Source organism: Leptinotarsa decemlineata, unplaced genomic scaffold (assembly GCF_025532065.1).
Source record: "Leptinotarsa decemlineata unplaced genomic scaffold, Ldec_3_MD MMD2_tig00078422_RagTag_RagTag, whole genome shotgun sequence".
Taxonomy (NCBI): domain Eukaryota; kingdom Metazoa; phylum Arthropoda; class Insecta; order Coleoptera; family Chrysomelidae; genus Leptinotarsa; species Leptinotarsa decemlineata.
The window spans coordinates 22,574,164-22,597,455 of NW_027412747.1; the positions used below are offsets into that span (position 1 = coordinate 22,574,164).

Consider the following 23,292-nt stretch of genomic DNA (forward strand, 5'->3'; position numbering starts at 1 on the left):
AACCTGTTCCACTATAAAAACCCCGAATTCATGTGTCGATATATGACAATGGATGAAACATGGCTCCATCCTGCAAAGACGCAACAATCGGCTGGAAAGGTTTAGGTGTCAGGACCAGTCTAACGAAACAACGGAAAACAAGAAGAACACATGGCAACATAAGAATATACCACATAAGACTTCACACACACAATCCCCAAACTCTGAACTTGCTTCCGCATCCACCGTATTCTCCAGATTTGTCTCCCCGTTCACAGATCACAGGAGAATGTTCGCTGGAAAAAATATAGTGCCGATGGTATCGAAAAATGGTATGGCTACATTGAATATTTAAATAAAATTGTATCAAATTTCTTTTTTTCTTTGTTAGCCCAAGTACTTCTCAGCCTAACTGTTATGTATATAATATCTCAAACTCTTTTTTTGATAGACAAAATTATTGAGTTCGACAAGGTATTGATGAATAAAACATTCTTCTTCGTGAAGAAGACTTACCGTGGTGAACTGAAAGTTTGCCTTTTCTACACGTGTAAACAGTTCTCTGTTAAAGTTTTTATATTCTTTAGATTATGAACTGTGAAAATACTCAAAAAAGTCGATTATTTTTTGAATAAATGGTACAATTATTGCCTGCTTCAGACGAGTAGAAGAAACCTTCAGTGAAGAAAATATTTTAAAGCTCAAAACTAGAGGGTCTTTGTAAGCCTGTGTGAATTGTCACACTCTTTATTCTAGGTCCGAACCTGATTTCAAATTGAATATAGGATGAAGAAAATCGCTTTTGTCTGATTTCGTAAATTCAAAATTGAAGTTTTGTATACAATTTATTTGTTTATAATGCTTCTAACAAACTCATCTTCCTTCCATTATTGCTCGTTTAGATAATTTCCATGTTCTCTTCATTCGTTGTGTGGTCTTGTATAATAATAATAATATTTTTATTTCTTTGAAATGATCATTTAACAATTATATAGGAAACGTCAAGTAAAAATAAACATGTGGATGTGTAATACGGAGTTAATAAATAACATAGAGATCACAATTATTTGGAAGTATACTCAAAATACTCATTGATAGAATAAAAACATCCCTCTAAAAGGTATTCCTCAACTTTCCGTTTGAAAGTAGACATTGATGGGATAGTCTTTATATTTGAAGGCAGACAATAACTTGGAGCCTGCTAGAAAGGGTGATTTTTGAAACAATCTCGTATGATGTTGCTGCAGGTTAATTAGATTTCCATTTCTTGTTGGGTGATTGTTGAAACTCAGACTTCTTTTTTTTAACAAAAAGCAGACAATTATAAATGTATATAGATGGTAGCGTTACATTTTTTCTTTCCCTAAAAATGAGTCTACAGGAATATGTGTGTCGAAGACCATATAACATACGTATTATTCTTTTTTGAGAGCACACAAAAGCACATTATGAGATAGTACTGAATAAACCATCGCATTGTAAATGTTCAACAAATGCTCTTCATTCATAACCTTTTAAAGTTATACCAATGCCTAAAAACTGGTGTTGATTCTCTTGCAAACATAATTTATGTGAACTTGCCAACTCAACCCAGAATCTATATGAAGTCCTAAAACTTTTGTGGTTTCCGACGGATAGATAGTGACATTATTTATATCAACCTGTATAGTCTCTAAGTGTCTTCAGTTGAAGAATTGAACCAACACCGTTTTGTCGGCATTGACTATAAGTTTATTTCCGTGACACCATTTCGTGAATTTATAACTCATTGTGTTCAGTTTCAACTGTAGTCCCGCAAGGTTATCAGCTTCTTCTGAGACTGCAGTATCATCGGCAGATACCTAGATGTTAAGGTAAATCATGCATATAAATCAGAAAAATCAGTAGTCTCAAAACACAGCCCTGTGGAACTCCAATGTCTACGTTGAATGTATATGTACGTATATGTATAAAAATCCCACTATCAAGACCCACAATGACCAATTAGATTTCTGCAGCTTTCCACTTCTGAATTTATGAATTTTTGACCACTAGATTAGAATCCATTGATACTTGTTCCAATCCACAAGTTTAATTTTCTGAATAATTATCGTTTTGGTAGTGGAACTGATAACACAGGTAACATTTTGTTATTACAGGTACCTGTTACAGGTACCAAACACACATATACCCACTATTTCATTGTATATTTGAGAATTCGTTTGTTAAAAATACTTGTTACTTGAAAATCGTAGAATAAGTTAGACAAAAGCTATTTTCTTTTTCCTATATTCAATATGACTTTCTGAAAAATAAATAGGATATCAATCAATCGGACAAGCTGATTTCAAATCATCACACGGTATACCAACATTGACTACGAAGTTCCATTCACTACGAAGTTCAACAATAATATAATATACAGGAATATATACAGGAAAATGCACATTTTTTTATATACAAACACACACACAAAACGTAAAACACGATTAAACCATCTGAAGTCCCTTCGTGATATTCTCCACGTGTTCCTTCGCTTTCAAGCGGAGGGCAGCTATCGAGGTGCTACGCAGGTCCGGGGGGGTACTGTTGGGGGAAATGGAATGCGAGTGTGCCATGGGGGGTCTTCCTGGATCTGTTGGTAGCGGCGACGTGAGGTAACTGGGGTAGCCTGTCTGGGGGTGGCTGAGGAATCCTGGGAGAGCTGATAAGAGTGGGGGTGATAACCAGGGGTCCATGGGGAGAGATAGGCTGGATCCAGCAGCCCTGGATAGAGTTGCTGCGTGGTATTCGCTGAGACCCAAACGAGCCGCTTCCATTTTCTCTTGGCGACGCCATTTTGCACGACGATTTTGGAACCACACCTGGAACAAAAACAAAAGTGAGGTACGATATATGACAACCTTGAACGACTTATGGAGTGCGACAAATATATGGTATATATTTTTGACTTGCTGTAAAAGACCAGTACAAAAGCATGAAGGGAAAGAAATCAAAAAAAGCATAAACATTTTCAGAGACTGTATAGTGTTTTTCACAGGAAACATGAACTAATGTCTAGTCAAGGCAGGACGGATGTAATAGGATGAATTTTAAGAAGTGAAACTGAACGGTTTTTATGATTTCCACTGAAATCAGGCCTTATATTGAAGGAATTTAATATACAGTGTGTTTCAAATTCAATTACCACCATTGGGATCTCGGAAACTATGAGTTAAATTGGGGAAAAGTTACGCATTTATTTGACTAAGTTCTGAGAAAGTTTTGAAATTCCCGTTCTGGTTTTTATTTCATTGTGGCTTTATTTCACGAAGGATTCGAAAATAAATTGCACTTCCGCATTGCCACTTTTTCCCTGCTACATAACAGTGTTTCCAGATCTGCTATCCGACGTTTCGTCTTCCGGCCACCATCATCAACTTTAATTTTTTCTTATGAGCGCTACATTGGATTCTTTCTGTTTTGAATAGGACTAGATTTTACCTTCCCAATGAAATATCATTAGTTATAATTTTTTTTAATTGGAAATATTGAAAAAAATCAATTAACCATAATAAGCTTTGACTTTGATGTTTTTAAATTCGACTTTCAACTTGTTACACTCAATGACATTTTGTTATTGAATTTTTGGCGAAAAATGTCTTTCACGAATGAAGAAAAAAGAGATATGATACAAATGTATTACAAATATGATACAAACAGTGTTAGGACTTAGGAAATGTATTTAAACTTGTATCCCGAAAGACGACAACCACATCGAATTATGTTCAAGTTATTGTTCAAAGTTCCACCAAGTTTGGTTCATCTGAAAACTGGAGAAAAAATACGGATACAGAATGAACCAGGAAACTAAAGAAAATTTGATAAATGAGGTATGTATGAGGTAAGTTAGACATTGTGTCCTTTTCAATAAAAAGTAATAATTTGCAGATAAACATGAACCCGGGAAAATCTTCACGTCAGAATTCTTCCGAAATGAATATTTTTCATACAAATGCTTGGAGACATGTCAAAAAAAGCGGTTAAAATGTTATAAAATACACATATCTCAAAAATTGCATCCATGTGATTCCGAAAGGCTAATAAGAAGACCTGATTTTTCTGGAAAATGTAATTTGGACAGATGAAAGCAGGCAGTCCCGAGAAATTCGACCTCAAGTGCGATAGAATTTTTGGTTCTTATTTATTTGACGGAACTAAATGGAGAAACCTATCACCAGTTTTCAATGTCGATTTTCGAAGACTATTTGGATGAACTCCCTTTGACTAACTTTACAACATCTCGTTTCAACATGATGGTGCTTTACCGTAAACTACTAGACGAGTATCTAATTACCTGACTGAAAGGTTTGGTGATACATAATAATAATAATCCAGTTTTATAAATGTAGATCGATGGTACGGTCAGTAATTTGAACTTTTTAAAATGATTGCTACACGTCATTCGGTAATCTAAGTCAAAGATTAGACGAGTTAGTCTTTTTTGACCGATGAAAACTCTGCGAGCATTGGCCGTACTTCCTCAAAGGACAATATTATAAGAAATATGTGAATATGAGAGAGCATAGTACACATTTATTAATTGCTCTACTGTGAATATGTTTTTCAGCTGCACAATTGCATAATAACTACTATTGAGTCTCTTACACAGCTGATCAATATGTGTAAGTATTCCACTTCAAATATTCATCTAAATTTGTGCCCAGAAATTTTATTGAATCCGAAAATGGATAGGGAATAATGGACCTGTGAGGTGGCTAGCAAGGTCTTTAGACTTATGGAAACATTCTTATGGGGTACACTGAAAATAGAGTTTGTGGTCAGAGGGAATATCAAAATATTGAGGACCTTCAACAGAGCATTGTTAGAGAGTTCGGAAGAGGAGGGAAATTGATCTTGCAGTGAATAATATTCGAAGAAGGGCACAGTTGTGTTATCATGACCATATGGCCAGCATTTTGAGCATTTGTTGTGATTCACTTTTTTCTTTGCGTTTTAGTTAATTATTGTTATTTGTTCAAAGTTCTATGTCTGCTTCTATGGTATTTGTAATACATTTGTATCATATCTCTCTTTTCTTCATTCGTAAAAGCCATATTTCGCCAAAAATTCAATGACTTGTACAATATCAAAACATCATTAGTGCAACAAATTGAAAGTCAAATTTAGAAACATCAAAGTCAAAGCCTATTATGATAAGGATTAATTATTTTCAATTTATCCAATTGTTCAAAAAAGAATGATAACGTATGATACATCATTGTAAAATCTAGTTCTATTCAAAACAGAAAGAATCCAATGTAGCGCCCGTAAGAAAAAATAAAGTTGATGATGGTGGCCGAAAAACGAAACGTCGGAGAGCAAATCTGAAAACACTATTATGTAGCCGGGAAATAGTGACAGTGTGGAAGTGCAATTTATTTTCGAACCGTTCGAAAAATAGAGTCGGAAAAAAATAACAACCATTTTCTGAAATTTCTGTTTTTTTCGGCTATCTCCCGATAAACTTGGAATTTCAGAGCTTTCTCAAGGGCATATTATTAATCAGGTAAATGCGCAACTTTGCTCCAATTTAACCATCATGGCATCTCTCATAGTTCCCGAGATCCCAATGGCGAGGATCGAATTTGAAACACCCTGTATAAGTTGTGGAGAATAACAAGATCCACAACTTATTCATGGAACATTATTTCATATAATCTGAAAATATTCGACAAAATGCCTACTGAGTCTGCTAGCTCGCGATCATTCAGTACCCCTTTGTGGATTTTCTTCACCGTTTCTGGAGTGATCACCTCAATATTTTACTGTTCTAAACGAAGCAGCAGTAGAATTCATATCCATAGTAGAATCCAGTTCAAATAAAAGTATTGTACCACATGAGGATAATCAATTTTATCCATTTTAACGAATTCACCGAAAACTTTCGCTATTGGTGGCTGCCAAACAAATACTAAAAACTGCAGCGTCTTCAAACTTGAAATATATGCTTTAAAGATTGTGTACTTTCTGATACGATGATATTTTTCAAACAACTACTGCCATCTCTAGGTTAAGCCGGGTACTACTAGGACCACCCATGTAAATGCCACATTTTTCACTTTTCAACCGACTAAACTATTCACTGCTATAAGAAACAGCCTTCTGAGGATGATTCATTACGCTGCTGCTTGAGAAAATAGACTATAGACTGTATATGAAATACTCGTTAAGTTATTCTACCCTGTTTAAAAACAATCAGTTTCATAGAGTCGAGTATACTTGCTAAACTGTATTTCTGGTCGCACCCCCTTGAAGAAGTGATGCAGGGTGAAAGCGAAAAGGGAAGATCCGTCCGCTAGATCCACCCCTAGTCACCCTGGCACTCTTGATTATCTGTATTCTTAAGTTTCGTTGCTCGCGGCCATGTTGATGCTTCGGGCGAAACTCGAAATTGGTTTTGAACTGATGCATTAATTGACAATTTGATGTCATTCTTTGGTGCGGCTAATGGCGGACTGAAGCTGTCTTAAATTGACTAAATCCAATAAAAACTTTTAGCGAACTCCCATGTTAGCTGAATGCAATTTTCTCGTGTTGTTCGGCGAATTGTGTAACTTTGTAAAAGGAAGCTGACGGCTCCGAATGGAGTTTTTATTTCGTTTAAGAATTGAATGCTTCATGAAAGACGTTAGCGAGAGAGAAACAAGCAATAATTGCTATTTAGGTCCGGTGATAAGGTTGTTTTTATTTCTCTAGCGGTACAACCGTCATTTCATGACCGATTAGAAAATCTGACGTTACACAACAACGTCATAAACAATCTAGTTCTGGAGAGTCCTGACACTATCACCTGACACACTATCTAGGCATTACTTTTGATTCATCCTTCTTATTCAATAAAAATATTGACATTACTCTGACAGATGCTCATCGCATGTATGGATTGTTAATTAGCAATACTAAAGACTTTGAAGAAGCTTCAACATTCAAATTACTTTATCTCACTTTTGTTCGACCTAGGCTGGAATATGCTTCTATTGTGTGGGATAGATTAATTAGAAGCCCTTCAAAGGCTCATCTTGAAATATGGGTCTTTTGAATTTGAAGGCACTTCTCCTACTGTAGGAATACTTTCTCATTATGAATTACTTGAGATTCACATGCCAATTTTGATATGTGTAACCAATCTTGAACGTCTTTCACAAAATGTCTGAGAAGCTTTGGATTGAAAATTCCTAATACCTCCCCAACCTATATTACCATAAGAGAGTTGCGATTGTACCAAATCATGATATACTGTAGTCATATTTGGAATTGCGAGCCATTGTTTCAATAGTTTGAAGCGAAATAAGAATCCTCGTAATTTTCAAGTTAGAATTATTTCATATGTCGATCGATCATTAAGCCAAGGTATTTAATTGAGATACTTTCTGGAATCAATAAGTTTTGATTGATAATAAATGCACAAATGTTCGGTAGTTTATTGGCATAAAAGGTGAATGGTGGATATTTTGTTTTTTCTACGTTTAAGGTCAATTTCTTATATTGAAACCTTTTCATGATGTTTCTGAAATCTCTTTCTGATTTTATCTTGAGGTCTTGCCATGTCTCCGCATTATAAAAGATTACTTGGAATGCATGTTTGATAAACTATTTATATAGATAATGAAAAGTATTGGACTCAAGACCGTACCTTGCGGAACTCCGTGAGTAATTGTTCTTTTTTTCCATCGATGTTATGGTATTTCCAATACCAATTGGAACAGCACAGAGAAGGAATTCCCGCCCCGACATAGGCGTCGGCATATTATTTTTAAGTGGTAGTTTTTCAGTAACTTATTCTTACAATCATAGCAATTGATCACCCCATGAAAAAGTTATCTCAACTGAATTTTTCCACCATGGATAATTATGAAAAACTTCGAAATTTAAGGTAGTTGATTTCCGAGTCGAAAACTCCAAAATACAATAAAAACACAAATGATCACACCGAATTCTCGTCAAACATATATTTACAAAATAATGCAGGCCAACAAATTGCTAGAAATTTCACATAATATTTACTCTCTTCTTTTATAACGTGGGCCACACAGTTCTTCCACACATCTCTATTACCTATTTCATTCACCACTCGCCTTATATTGTCAAGCACTAGAGCATTCAAAGTCGGTGACTGATTACATTCACGCAAGCTTTCTTTCATTGTGGCCCAAACCATTTCAATTGGATTGAACAATAGTATGGAGGCAAACGTAAGAGAATATGACCACGTGTTTCACACATCGAATCAATAATATACTCTTTTTTGAAATTACTTTGTTTTATGGTCGCCAGTAATACCTTTTTCGTTGGAATCTTTTCGGGTATTTCCATGTCATAATTTCGCATGAAATCAACAATATCTGCTTTTTATGTGTTATAGTTTGTTATTGTAGTCAATAACCGAGAATGATATGAAGCGTTATCCATAACAATAACCGAGTTTGAAGGAATATTTAGGAGAAGCTGCTCACTGAACCAGGTTTTGAATGAAGCCGCAGTCATATCTTCGTGGTAATCAGCAGACAAGTCTTTTATATTTTTGGTCGGCAGAAACAAAGCGTTAGGTACGAAACCACTTCCATTCCCGGCGTTTCCCCTTGAAGAAGGTGTGTTCAAAGCACAATATTTGGTTTCGTCTACCCAGCCATATTTGACAACATCATGGGTGTCAAACCAAGTTTCGTCGAGGTGGATTATATGTCTGCTGGATTCTCGGTAGCTTTTCATTAGCCTCAAATATTCTTGTCGGAGTTGAACAATGCGTGTCGATTCCATTATGACCATCCGATTGTTCAATTTTTTATATTTGAAACTACAAGACAATAAGACACCTCGTAGAGTTTCTGAAGATTTGTAATTATTATCGGAATAGTCGAGTAATTTATACCAAATCATTTCCAAGGTTGGTACTTCATTTTTTTGGTATACACCATAAATTGTTCGCCGAATTACATCTTTTGTAGCACCATCAACATTTGCGAATTTTTTATTCCTTTGTTTTCGTTTCATTGCATGGTCAATGACATCCTCTATTTTAATGACTCGAAGAACTGTCGAACGAGATAGTTTCGTTAACTCGCATATTCTATTCACGATAGCATTCTGTGAAGTGTGACAGTTTTCCTTCTTCAAGCATTCATGAATATTTAAAATTACTCGCTGAACTTGAACATGTAAATCCTTATTTTCAAATTCTGGATCCCTGTCGATTGACACAGATTCCTCACATGTAATGTAATCATTTGTTTCAAAAGGTCTCCAGAAAATCATATTGAGGAAAGTACCAAAAAACAATAAGATTTTCACAAAAATCGGTTTAAACGATGAGACTGGAACCTTTGGTGTAAAGGTTCAAAACTTTTTCTAGAGATCAATTACCCCCAACACTAAACTGTTATTTTTGCACTCGACGCGCGTTTCGTTAACAAGGTTAGCATCTTCAGGAGAAGCAAATTGATACTGAATCTAAAGACAAGGGTTAGCTGTTTATATATCTAAAGTGTTTTGGTCCGATGTGGACTTTGTTTGTTAAATGATGATTATCCTAATTGATTTTTCGGCAATCAACTAGTGAAACCATTACCCGCGAATTAGTTTTTAATCTATTGTTGACAAATTAATTTGCAGGTAGTGGTTACACTAGTTGATTACCGAAAAATCAATTAGAATAATCATCATTTAACCAACAAAGTCCACATCGGACCAAAAAACTTAAGATATATAAACAGCTAACCCTTGTCTTTAGATTCAGTATCAATTTGCTTCTCCTGAAGATGCTAACCTTGTTAGCGAAACGCGCGTCGAGCGCAAAAATATCAATTTGGTATTAGGGTAATTGATCTCTAGAAAATGTTCAAAAATCGGTTTGCAAAACCTCACCTAACCCCACGAACACACGGCACTGATAAAGAAATATTGTGAAACGGACAAAAAATCAGTATTCAGCCAGTCCAGCTAGCCGAGCCTTCATTCCTCAACTACATTTGCGATAGCAAGTTTACTAACTATCTGGGCGACTAGGGGCCACAGGAAAGAAATGTTTATGACTGTACTCTTATTTTTATTGCCGTTCCAATTGGGAATGGATAGACACTATTTGTCATTGATTATTCAAATAGGAATAAAACAGTTCATATGCTCTGCCCCGTATGCCGATATTTTCTAATTTCTCGATGAGTATTTTATGGCAAACAAGACCCCAACGGCATATGGTTTCCACAAGATGGCGCTACATGCCACATTGGCTACGTGCCACTTTACTGGCTCCTGATAATGTTGGTAGTATCCACCAAGAAATTAAATTACTTTTTTATCTAACTGAAGAGAATAAACAAGCAATGCTTGTAATCAATGCTTTTTACTCATGAAACATTTGATACACGAAACGCACATAATGATCAGTAAAACTGTCTCGTTTATAATAATCCAGGGTCATTTCAAAACCATTACGGGAAACGAGGCTGGTTATTCTGGATATAGCAGTAATGAGGTCTCATGCATTTTTTACTCACTTCACCGTTAACTCATCCAATAATATCATTTCCGATTGTATTTCACATAACTGAAAAGGTTTTTTTGGAAAACAAATACGTTACCTACTTACTATAAATCAAAGATAACATCTACGGAGCAAATTACCGGCATAAAGTGGTCGTTATTTGGTCTCTACAGGCAATAATGACTATAAAACAGCAGTCACAAACAGGTGGTTATATAATTTCTCTTATTTTGTCAGCATAACAAAAGCCGTCGATAAAACGAACGCCTCTGCTAGAAAATTGATGTATACATATTCCAATTTTATATCCATTTCCTACACAAACACCACTATTTATATTGGAAATGGATAATCGATCTATCTTCCCTATTGGACGTTTTATATGCTTTCGGATTGATTGCTTGACAAATATAATCATGTTTTTTCAAACAGAATAATTAGACAGAACGATCAATTTCTCTATTTACCTACTTCCGAAATTATTCAGGTACCTACTTCTCGAGTTTGAAAACTACTTATTAATGCTGGATAATTAGATAGCGAGTTGCTTGTGACGAAGATGAGTCATCGTTAACGACATTAATGGATAAAGAGATCGACGTTAATAGGTTTATTTATTCGAAAATACCTGTTACATTATTCAACAACAATGATAATGATTTGAATTTTCCAACGCATTCCACAAACCAAGCTGGCATTATCAGGAGATGACCTGGAATATCTACTCATGTTCTAGAAGATTACAAATGGTTTATAATTCCTAAACGAATTAATGATGAAGAACGATACTGCTTATCGAAGAACGAATATCATGAAATACACGTCAGTTTTATGAATAAAGGAAATATTGTTGAAAGTTTTTGGAAAAAAGTTGTTTGACTTTCCGATTATGCATATTTATACGGAAATTTCAATATTAACGTTTAATATTGAATCACTTCTAATTATTATATGCGAGCGCTCTCTATAGCAGGCTGTGCTATCATCTTCATGGCTCTGCTCAAACTGAACGTTTTATCTTCTTGTTTGTTCTTTTATACGGTTGTCTCTTCAAATTTGCCTATGAATTTTAGACATCCGGATGAAATGAATACCTGAATGAATGCCTGAATGAATATATATATATATATATATTCTTTCAGGCATTTACTTCTGTTTCTATATATATATATATATATATATATATATATATATATATAGAAACAGAAGTTTCTATATATATATATATATATATATATATATATATATTCTATATATATATATATATAGAAACAGAAGTTTCTATATATATATATATATATATATATATATATATATATATATATATTCTATATATATATATATATATATATATATATATATATATATATAAATATATTTACTTCTGTTTCTATATATATATATATATATATATATATATATATATATAGAAACAGAAGTAAATATATTTATATATATATATATATATATATATATATATATATATAATTCCATGAAAATCAAAAAATGAATAGATAAGTACTCTTTGATCATTCCCATATTGGTTTCAATTCAAGAGCCACCGGTAGACAGCTGTTTCAGCCTATTGGGCATCGTCAGTACCGGGCAGGCGGTCCTCGATTGAAGACAACTTGGGAAAAAACCAAGAAAGTACTTGTTGAAAATAGCTGCGTAAACGCAAGCGAAACATAAGTGGAACCACATATTGGTGTGACACCCAAGTCAACTTGCCAAGTTTTTATGTCAGTGTTGATGTTGCGTTTACGCAGCTATTTTTATCAAGTACTTTCTTGGTTTTTTCCCAAGTTGTCTTCAATCGAGGACCGCCTGCCCGGTACTGACGATGCCCAATAGGCTGAAACAGCTGTCTACCGGTGGCTCTTAAATTGAAATCAATATAGGAATGATCAAAGAGTACTTATCTATTCATTTATATATATATATATATATATATATATATATATATATATATATATATATATATAATATATATATATATATATATATATATATATATATATATATACACACATCGGAAAAGTCTAGGGATATTTTTAAAAATGGCAATAATTTTTTTTAGATTGCTTTAGGGAAAAAAAAGTTGACGGGTGATTATTAAACGAATGTAACTTACAACAAAATTTATTAAATGGTCAAAAATACTAAGTGCGCATATAAGCAAAACTAAAAAAAAATATGACACCCCGAAAAAAAATCATAATACAAAAAAAATTGGAATCAGTACAAAGTATGGCCTCCACGCTGGTTTATTACGGCCCTACATCTATCGTGCATCGACAAAATGAGATTGTCAATGTCTTGTTGAGGTACATTTGCCCATTCAGCGATTAAAAGCTCTCTCAATTGAAACGTTGTGTGAATGTTCCCCATATGCGGAGTAATTCTTCGTTGAAGCATGTCCCACACATGTTCGATGGGATTCAGGTCCAGTGATTGTGCTGGCCATGGCAATACATCAACTCCTTCGTTGGTGAGCCAGTCAGTCACTAGACGCGCGACATGTGGACGAGCATTATCGTGCATTAGGTGGAAGTTTTCACCAACAGCACCAGCAAACGGACGGACGATAGGTAGAAGAATGGTGTCGAGGTACGGTCGAGCTGTGAGGGAGCGATTTGGAAAAACGAGATCGGTTCTGCCGCCGATCATGATTCCGCCCCATAGCATTACTGTACCACCTCTGTATGTGTGGACTTCCTGGACGTGTCTCAAACGTTCATTATTTCCAGGTCGTCTCCACAGTCTTACTCGACGAGAATCTGGATGAAATCCAAATCTGGATTCGTCTGTAAACAAAACTGTGGCCCATTCATTTGCATCCCAGTTTTGATGTTCTTGACACCACTCTAATCTTCTACCGCGATTGCCTCTCGACAAAGGTGGACATCTAAGTGGCCTTCTGTTGTGGAGATCTGCTTCATGCAGTCGATTTCTGACTATCACGACCAATGGTTACCTGGTGCGTCTGCTGCAACACGTTAACCAACTCAGGTGCTGTGATTGTCGGTTGTCTTCTTGCGGTTAAGACCAAAAATCGGTCTTGAACTGCAGTTGCAGCGCGTCCCCGCCCTGGATGTTGTTCGGCTGGACTGCCAGTTTCACGGAAACGCCGCCACAATCGACTGATAACACTTTGGGAGACCCCCAAACGAAGAGCTACATCATTTTGTCGCATGCCACCTTGAAGAAGCCCTACAGCTCTATTTATCTCAGCCAATGGTAAGTGATGGCGTTCCATGTTGAAGCACAATATTTCCAGTTTAATTGCTGAGCAAGAACTGCATAGAATGTACAAACTCGACACTTTCAGATTATTCATTTTAGCCGAAAACCTACAGTTTGTAAAAAACTTGATAAAAGATTAGTTACCGTTTTTGCAGGCTTTGTTCAACCCATAGAAATCTACAGGGTGGTCGAGTGTACCAATTAAATCGAAATTAAACGACCTCATGCATTTATTTTTATGATATTTAGTATGTTATAAAAATATCCCTAGACTTTTCCGATGTGTGTATATATGTTATCAAATAACCGTATGAATCTCATTAGCAGATTGACCTCTTTCGGTGACATAAAATTGGGATGTACGAAGTGAATTTTCAAGTTTTACAGGATACATCAAATTTTTCGTGAAAAATTAAGAACTCAAGAATGATCGAAATGTGGACAGTGGCATACGGGGATTGTACTCTGAGTCAGTTTTTTTTTCTAAAGGTTTTCTTTCTAAAGAAATGAACTTTAACCGTTCAAGCCAGTCTCGAATATACCCACATAGTAGATTGAATGGACTGACGCCTATCAGAAAACAACTACTTCCCTGGCTAATACCACGAAGGGCGTTGGATTATATCCGATAGGCGTCAGTGCAAGAATTTTCACAAAAAATTTCCTGCATATGCAATTGGCAATACAACTGAAAGAGTCGACCTTCAATTCTGGAACGGGCACATTTGCTGCAGACCAGTTTCGGGCTCCTTAGTCACTCGTCAGTGCAAGATAGTGGCCATCATCGACCTAAAGTCAATGATATTCCATAATTGAAAATCGGAATTCTTTCAGAGTATGTATCCTCTTCCTAAGTTGGAGCGAACAGCAAAATGTCACTCCATCTAGTGGACGAGGTACTAACCAACTGCATAGCCGTAATTTGCCCGATTCCTCTGAAAAAGGAAGTAAAACTTTTGTATTAGTCAGTAGGCTATGCTTGAAAACTGGCAGTAAACAAATCTAAATAAATGAACTTTAAATGTTCAAGCCAGTCTCGAATATACCTACACAGTAGGTTGAATGGACTGACGCCTATCAGAAAATATCTACTCCCCTGGCTATTACCACGAAGGGCGTTGGATTATATCCGACAGGCGTCATTGCAAGAATCTTCACAGAAAATTTCCTGCATATGCAATTGGCAATACAACTGAAAGAGTCGACCTTCAATTATGGAACTCAGCCGCTGCCTTGGCTTAAAAGTCGGCAATGCGTATACTTTTACTTCTGTCGTGCCCTTTAACACACCTCAGGATAATGTTATTATCTACCAAGGCTTTGGCTAAATCTTGGCCTTGTTTACCATCAGTGCAGGCTGGTGATTGCTTGTTTATTATAGCCACATTCTTCTTCTGTTGGCAGCTAATTGGGTTTCAGGATAGTTGAGTTTAGAGTAATGCATACTCGTCCAAAGTGAAACGTATTTGTTGAAGGTTTTTCAATCACATGAAATCGCTGATATAGTAGAAATAATCTTCCAACTGATCAAGGAATGTACACTTTCACTGTGTGAAAGCTAGGGGAACGGCTTGGGGACTGGAGGCCCTGATCGGGAAGCCAATGAGTCCTTACAGACGGGATCGCCAGACTCCTGGTCAGTGGCAGAAATAAGTAGGGTGAGGGGAACTTAAACCCCCCAAAAGCCATTGCAAAACATGCCACCGTGGACCAGCCTACACAAGGCTGGACAGAAGTGCTCACCTAAATCTGAGGCGGTGGCTGGGGATGTACAGAAATGCCCACCCCAATCTACCGCTTGGAATGTGGCTGGACATAGCAGATCACCTCCAACAGCAAGGATACTTCCTGCGGCGGGCGGGCGCAGGCAAGGAACTGGCTGCCCCTGCAGGAAAGCTCCCTCACTTGTACACCTCCACGGAGGGAATACCAATATGGTTGAAGAAGCCGCGTAACGACAGTAATATCCCTGCACCTTTCAGAACCTTCGCAGATGCCACCGTGAGGCACCAAAAGGTTGCCAAAGAGAGTGTATGTTCGGCGAGTCTTGGCCCACACCTGCCAATATGAAGGAATAACCTGTTCATCTTCCTGAAAAGGACAGGATGGACGATGATCTAGGAGGACAACTCCTCGGGAGGATGTACAATGGGTCACATGTGGTCTACGTGCTGTGAGACTACTCTCACCCTCCCTACTCTACAGATACCAGATACACATCCATCTTCTGATATACATCAATCATTTCAGAAAATGTTCTCTTGAAAGTTCTCACTCATTTCAACAGCGTGATCCTCCTGAGAGAAAAATATCTGGTGAGAGTTGATTAGGAAACCCCGGATCTACGGAATGTGAGTCGGTTATTCAACTTTATTCATCTTTATGAGAATAATGTATCGTTTTATCATTGAGTCAAAAAGGAATGTCTTCTCCTTCTTCCCTGTCAATAGATTCTTTTCAGTAACAAATCAACTATCGCCGACTCGCAGACCGTACAGTAATCCTATACTAATAATTTTCGACGTCGTTCCTCACAACGTACAACAAACAACGCCAAACTCTGTAACAAGTTTTAAACAATTGCGGCAGCGTCGGCGGTCACGTGACCGTCACGTGTCGTCGCAAATTACACGTCGTAGGCCTGATTAGCTGGATACAACAAAGAAGACCACGGTGACATTGATGTGTGTAGCTACCAATTTATTAGCCGGGACCACCATTGCAGGACGCTTGTAAAATAGACTCTCACCCTCGCATAATAAAGGCTATTAATGTTGAATGTCAAAACCGATTATTAGGGTAGTTAACTTTGCTTTTGGTAACGATTTTCGTACGTGAATTAATGAGGTTCGTAAATTGAATATTTTTTTGAGCTTGGTTTGGGGTTTTTCGCAGGGATTTGCTAAAAAGGGGAAAATACCGTCACATCGTACAAAATCAAAAGCAATGAAACAAGACCTCGAAATTTAATCGATAAATTGCAATTTTTTGAAGAAAGTTCATGATAGAACAAAAGTACGCAGGACTATCAAATCAAATCAAATCAAATCAGATGTGCTTTATTGTCCAAAGTATAAACTCGTTGACAAAGCTAATCATGTATAAATGAGTTTCACTATAATAACTATACATTATACATATACATTGGTTTAATGTATGTGTCATACTGAAATATGGTTACGATTTTTAGTGCACAGCTAAAACAATTATAGGTAAATAAATGAATATGCATATATAAACGCACATAAATACCATACACATACATATTTATATACATCCTAAATGAACGAATAGTCAGACATTAACAGGTAAATAAGGAAGTTAATAGATAAAATATATAAATAAATAAGATAAACAGACACTGTTTTCAAAATTGCAGCAGCTATTGAAATCAACATAAGCAGCGCTTGAACAGGGAATAATTTTATTTCAGAATTCCATCCATATCTTCATCAAAGTACTCTTGAACGCTATAAAACACCTGGTCAATGAGAACTTGCTTTACAGACTTCCTGAACTGATAAGGTGATTGGATATCTTTAAGACTGGTCGGTAGATGGTTATATATTTTAGTTACATTATAGATCAGTGAGTTTTTAATCAAATTTGATGATGGAATAGGCAGTCTTAATTTGTCGCTTTGGCGAGTGAAACCAATAACAACATCGTAAGATGTTTTGTTCTTATGTACTAGGCACACAGTTTCGAGTATGAATAAAGCAGAAAAAGTTAGTAATTTTTGCTCCTTGAACAAGGGTTTACAAGACTCTCTAGGCCCAACTTTGCACAGATATCGGATGGCACGCTTTTGGAGAATAAAGACTGTATTGAAGTGTTGTTGGTTGCAGAATGATATGCCGTATCTTAGATGCGATTCAACCACAGCGTGGTATACAATTTTTGCAGTTACAATACCTAATTCATTCGACACTGTTCGTAAAGCATAACATCCCGAGGCTATTTTTTTGCTCAGCAAATGGTTATTGAGGTTGCTATCCAGATTGATTCCAAGAAATTTATTATTTTTTGTTTACCCATCGGAATGCCTGACAAGTTGCAATTGAATGATATAAGATTGGTTTTTTCTATATTGAAGGATATCAGATTGGAGTTGCACCACTCTCTCACTTTAAGGATATCTTGTGCTATTTTGTTTTGAAGATCATTTTTATTAGTGTTATTACAACTGGTTGGTTGTATCATCTGCAAAAATTGTGACCGTTCCCTCATAATCAATATAAGCTAGATCATTAAAATACAACACAAACAATACTGGCCCCAGTACCGAGCCTTGGGGTACTCCGTGTCTAACAGAGACAATATCTGACAGCGTTTCAGTTCTCACAACTTGGGTTCGTTGACTCAGATATGATTTCATCCAGTTAAGGCTTTGATTTCTGAAACCATAGTGTTGGAGTTTGCATAGCAGAATTTCGTGGTTCACACAATCGAAAGCTTTCAACAAGTCACAGAAGACTGCTACGGATTTCTTTTTCAGGTTCAACAACAACAACTAAAGTACCTATGGAAGCTTGGAGGGGCCACATATGTTTGTTGTTTCTATCTATATATTGTAACGTTTCATTTTTCACTTAATTGATTTTTAGTTCATTTGCTAGGCAATGTGATAAGGATGTAACTTCCTTGTGTTAATTTATGTTGATGAACTTGTAACATGCCACAGGATGTGGCACAGATATACCTCTACACAGTTTGCAGCAGTCCATTGAATATGTCCTTGGATTAATGTAATTTTACAAGTGTTTAAGACCGATTCAATATGTGTTTTCATTTATAAGTTTCAGGGTTAAAAAGTCATAATACAAAATGTCAAATTCTTCTTCTCATATTTCAAGGCAGATGACATAATCACTCAGAGATAAACCCAGTAAACCAGAAAACATAGTCTTGCGCTTGATCACTGATCAGCTTGCTGTTGACATTCGTGACTGGAATGAAATGGGTGGCCACACCTGTTCAACCTTGAACGAAATCTGAAGTAATGACAAATTTCAATAATTAAATGTTATATCCTTCCCTTTCTGTTTCTGGCGTTTATCAGAGAACGACGTATCGATTATTTATAAAGTTTTTTTCCGCAAATAATCACATCTTCATAGTTTCGACCAACGTTTAAGTTCGGCCAGATAAAAAGGTTAATTGGAGAATAAATAAATTCAGATAAATAGATTCATTGACGAATAAGTAAATTCAGATGCAGAAATTTAGGTAAATAAATATTCACAGAAGTAAATGAATTTACTGGAGATAGTGAAAGTAATTGAGTCTGAAAATTCCTTGGGTAGGAATTTGCGAATCAGATAATTATTAACGAGACAACTCAACTTGCTGCACAAGTAGAATTATTGAAGATATAAATTAATCTTCTGGATAAATTTATATTTGTTTAAAGATCGCCTGAAGGGGCATATTTTTGTGATAACACATTTTCTGGCTGAATTGAGCACAGGATAGGTGGATGGACTACTGGACTGTCAACTGTGGAGAAGATGAGTCAATTCTATTCTTCCGTAGCTGAGTCAACCTTGGGTCATTGTGGAATCTATAACAACTGTATTAACTGTAATACTTCTTCAGTACACTCTGTTCAATACAATACAAATCCGATTGTAACGTGATTTTATCTCTCACCTTCCACCCCTCTATCCCTCAAGTTACCCAAAATCGTCCGTCCTGACATTCCGGTCCTGATTTCGTGTACCTCCACTCTCGACTCGGAAGGGTCGTGCATGTCACGCTGGGCAAAGTTCAGAAAGACGTCAGGCGCAGACCTGAAGCTGTAATATAATCTTGAACATAATAGGGCCAATCCGACTGCTGCCGTGTTATTAGCTCTACAATGCTGCTTTGTGTAGCCACTCTCGCCTTCTCTATTATAACATTGATTTTATCGGAATTGTAACGGCCGAGTCCGGAAGCAAACGAGGGACCTTTTTTCGAGTTACCATGCAGCAAACAGGGAATTCAAAATAAGCTCTACTGCCTCTGGTGGCGATGTTGTGGACTACAGACAAGTACAGTGTTTATCTTGTTAGTCAGTTATAACCATGTATATTTGTCACTGTTATTATATTGATTTCTCAAGTGCATTGGTGGAGAACTGTCTATTATTAGTCTGGGTCACAATATATTTTTTTTGGAACTTCTGTCCAAGGGCACCGAAAATTATGATCCAGGGTTCATTCGATTCGGAATGATCTCTAGCAACTTTCTGAAAAATTCCAAGAAGGGCTTGAGAAAATTGCAAAAGTTAGTGAAAAAAGAAGGGTTTGGTTTTTTGCAAATATCTCGGAAAATATTAAAAATATCTGAAATTTGAAAAAAAGATCGTTTAAAACCAGTGGCAGCCAGAAATCATTAATTTGATTTCTAAGGAACTGTAGATATCTTTCCGCAGTCAGTTGTCCGTCAAAAATTATTGGCCCCAAAAGTGTTCCTCCGATAATACCCATCCAGCAATTGAAACCAAATCTCTCTTGAAAATTTCCTTCTTGCATCAGATGTGAATTTGTTGTAGCTTTTACTATTCGAATTAAAGGGGTTATATTTTCAGGAGTGATTAATTTTTGGGAAATAAAGTGTTTGGCTTTCTACTACTCCATTTCGATAAAAAGATGAGGGAATCTTCCAACTGGATTTATTGTTATTTTGTAGTTAGTACCTGCATTAAACGATTAAAGGGTAATGAACGAAACTAATTTATTAATAACAAAACACACAACATGTAGAAATCATAGTGAATGTTCAATATGTCTACTTTCAGGCATTACGCATGCGTCTAGATGTCGGCGCATTGAGCCACGTATTAGCTCAAATATTCCTGGAGTCTCTCTGATTACCCTGCGCGCATCGATGGTGCGGTTTCTTAAATCCTCTACATTGCGAACAGGAGTACGATAAGCCAAATGCTGTAAATGGCCCCAAATAGAGAAATCGAGAGGATTGAGATCCGGGGATCGAGCGGGCCAGTTCTGTGGTCCTCCTCGATCCAACAAAATGAGCGGGAGCCCCATCATGCATAAAAAACATATCCCTTCTGACGCCCAAAGGAACTTCCTCCAGCAGTACTGAATGCACTTCTCTTAAGAATTGAACGTATGCCTCACCATTCAATCGAGGAGGTGGAAAATGAGGCCTAATTGTATCATCCCCAATAACTCGGACCCACACGTTAAGAGAAAACTGTTCTTGATGGTTAGTTTCGATAACATCGTTAGTATTTTCATCAGCCCATATGTGATAATTATGAAAGTTAATAATCTTGTCCCGAGAAAAACTACATTCGTCTATGAATTCTATCGTCTTCAGAAAGTCACAATTTCTTCCAATTATTTCCAGCATCCAATTGCAAAATTCAAGACGGTTCGGAAAGTCTCGCGGTAACAGTGCCTGTACTCGTTGCAGATGGTAAAGGTATAAGAGTTGTTCCTTGAAAATTCGAAATTCCGTCATACGATCAACATTAAACTGGAAAACAATCTTTCTAGTACTGGTAGTAGGTTGTTCTTCAATCAAATTAATCACTGCTTCCTCAAGCTGTGGTGTTCGTACTTCTCGATGGCGACCACAATCCTGCGTTCTTTTGTCGAATGAACCATATTCTCGTAATCGTTGATGAAGTCGAGCAAATATTCTATGTGAAGGATGCTGCCGTTGAGGATACATTTCAGCATATCTTCTAGAAGGTTCTTACCCATTCCCCTGCGACAGATCGTAAACGTAATGCATATCAGTCATATCAGCCATGCATGTCATTTTGATAACAAGTGAATTATTAAAGTAACAAATTAATAACAGAACAACACAAAATTAGTATTAATCAAATTTCGAAAATTCACAAACTGACAGCGTCATACCAATTTAATTGTCACTATCGCTAATAGCGACCTACTAGATAGATTAGTTTCGTATTTTCGCATTTATGACGATGTATCTCTGTAGTTGTTCGTGAATTAATTTTTTGCTGCGAACTGGTTTATTTTGGGCAATAAACCCAGGAGACATTTTTTGTTTACAATGAAACAGGCTACCGGAAATAAATTTTTAAATGGTGAACAAATGATAAGACAAAAAGTTACATTGGAAATACATTTTAGGGGTTGCGTTTTCCACCCCTTACCACCATGGGGTAAACCAAATATATTTCTGGCTGAGTATCTTTTTGGTAGTACAAAACGTCAGGTTAATTTCAATATTGTAACTTTTTTAGTGCTTGTGAAAAAAATTGTTATACACATTTTATGTACCCCCTTTAACGGACTGTATCTTAACAAGGAACGCTCCAATGTAATTTCTTCATATGAAAGATCCTATCTTTTTTTTCGATGAGGAATCACCTCCTTGAATGTTTGAAGGTGATTGACAATGTTTCGTGATGAATTTCACTAGTTCGGATTTCCATTGTCTACTATATAAAATGATTTGAAATCCCTGAAACAAGTAAAAAAGAATAATTAAAAAAGAATAGCTGAAAATAACAATTATATTAAGCAACAATAAACCTGAAATGAAATGATAGTGAAATAACCTACGAGTAAAAATATAATAATTGAATAAATAAAAATTAAAGGAATGAAAAAAGAAAGTAATAAAAAAGTGTAGAGATTCCCAGTCACGTTAGTTCACGACGTTTCGATTGTTGGTATCTACAATCGTCTTCGGGTGATGACCTAATAACTTAATTATGACTTAATTAATGACTTAATTATTCTTTTTTACTTGTTTCAGGAATTTCAAATCATTTTATATAGTAGACAATGGAAGTCCGAACTAGTGAAATTCACCTCCTTAAATGTTTTACATTTATTTAGTAGTATATGTAAATGGACATAATAATTATCAATATCTGCCACAAAAAATGGAATTAACCTCAAATCAGTACCGGCCTCCGTCTTCTGTCACCTGTTTACGAGCACCAACTAATTTCATCTTGAACTTGACAAACTTCCTCGTATTCGATATTACCCATCCATTATTAATCGAACATAGGTAGTTGTCTGAGACCCTAATAGGCAACTCGTAGGCGATGAATATAATCTCGCTGATGTAGATTTTCCGATAAAATGGAGAGGTTGATGTTGGCAGTTAATTGCCGTAATGGGTCGTAATTAGTAGAGGCCTGGAGGCGGGGCCAGGATTCACGCATTCTCTCTCCGTGAACGGGTTTTGAACGCTCCGGTCTTACGTACTAATTAAATCCTCAACTCAAACTCCGTCTTTGAACTCCGTCTTCAAACGGAATTAATTAGAGAATTTATTTTGAATGACTTTCATAATTATATTTATGATTGGTTAATGACGTAATTGTTTCTAAATATGTTACTTTTAGATGAGATGATTGCTTGAGTAATTAAAACCATAAACAAACGATAACTTTTCTATATTGGGAAAAACTTTTGATACTGTCTCATATAAAAAACAGATTATACTCTTACAGGAATGTATGCTTTCACGGTTGGCGTCAATGTTTTGATTGATTTTCGGGTTTTGCCGTGATCTTCTTTGGTTACAATCTCCAAACATTTCAACTGTAACTGCGGATTTCT

At 36.2% G+C, this 23,292-nt stretch overlaps 1 protein-coding gene across 1 annotated transcript in view; it reads right to left on the minus strand.

The window, feature by feature from the left end:
* Window positions 1–604: 604 nt before the first annotated feature.
* LOC111507431 (retina and anterior neural fold homeobox protein 2) overlaps window positions 605–23,292 on the minus strand; it is a 92,175-nt gene continuing 69,487 nt past the window's right edge. Inside the window, exon 3 of the mRNA XM_023162725.2 lies at window positions 605–2,822. Coding sequence (XP_023018493.1) covers window positions 2,448–2,822 — 375 coding nt within the window. The 3' untranslated portion in view covers window positions 605–2,447. The remainder of the gene's footprint in view (window positions 2,823–23,292) is intronic.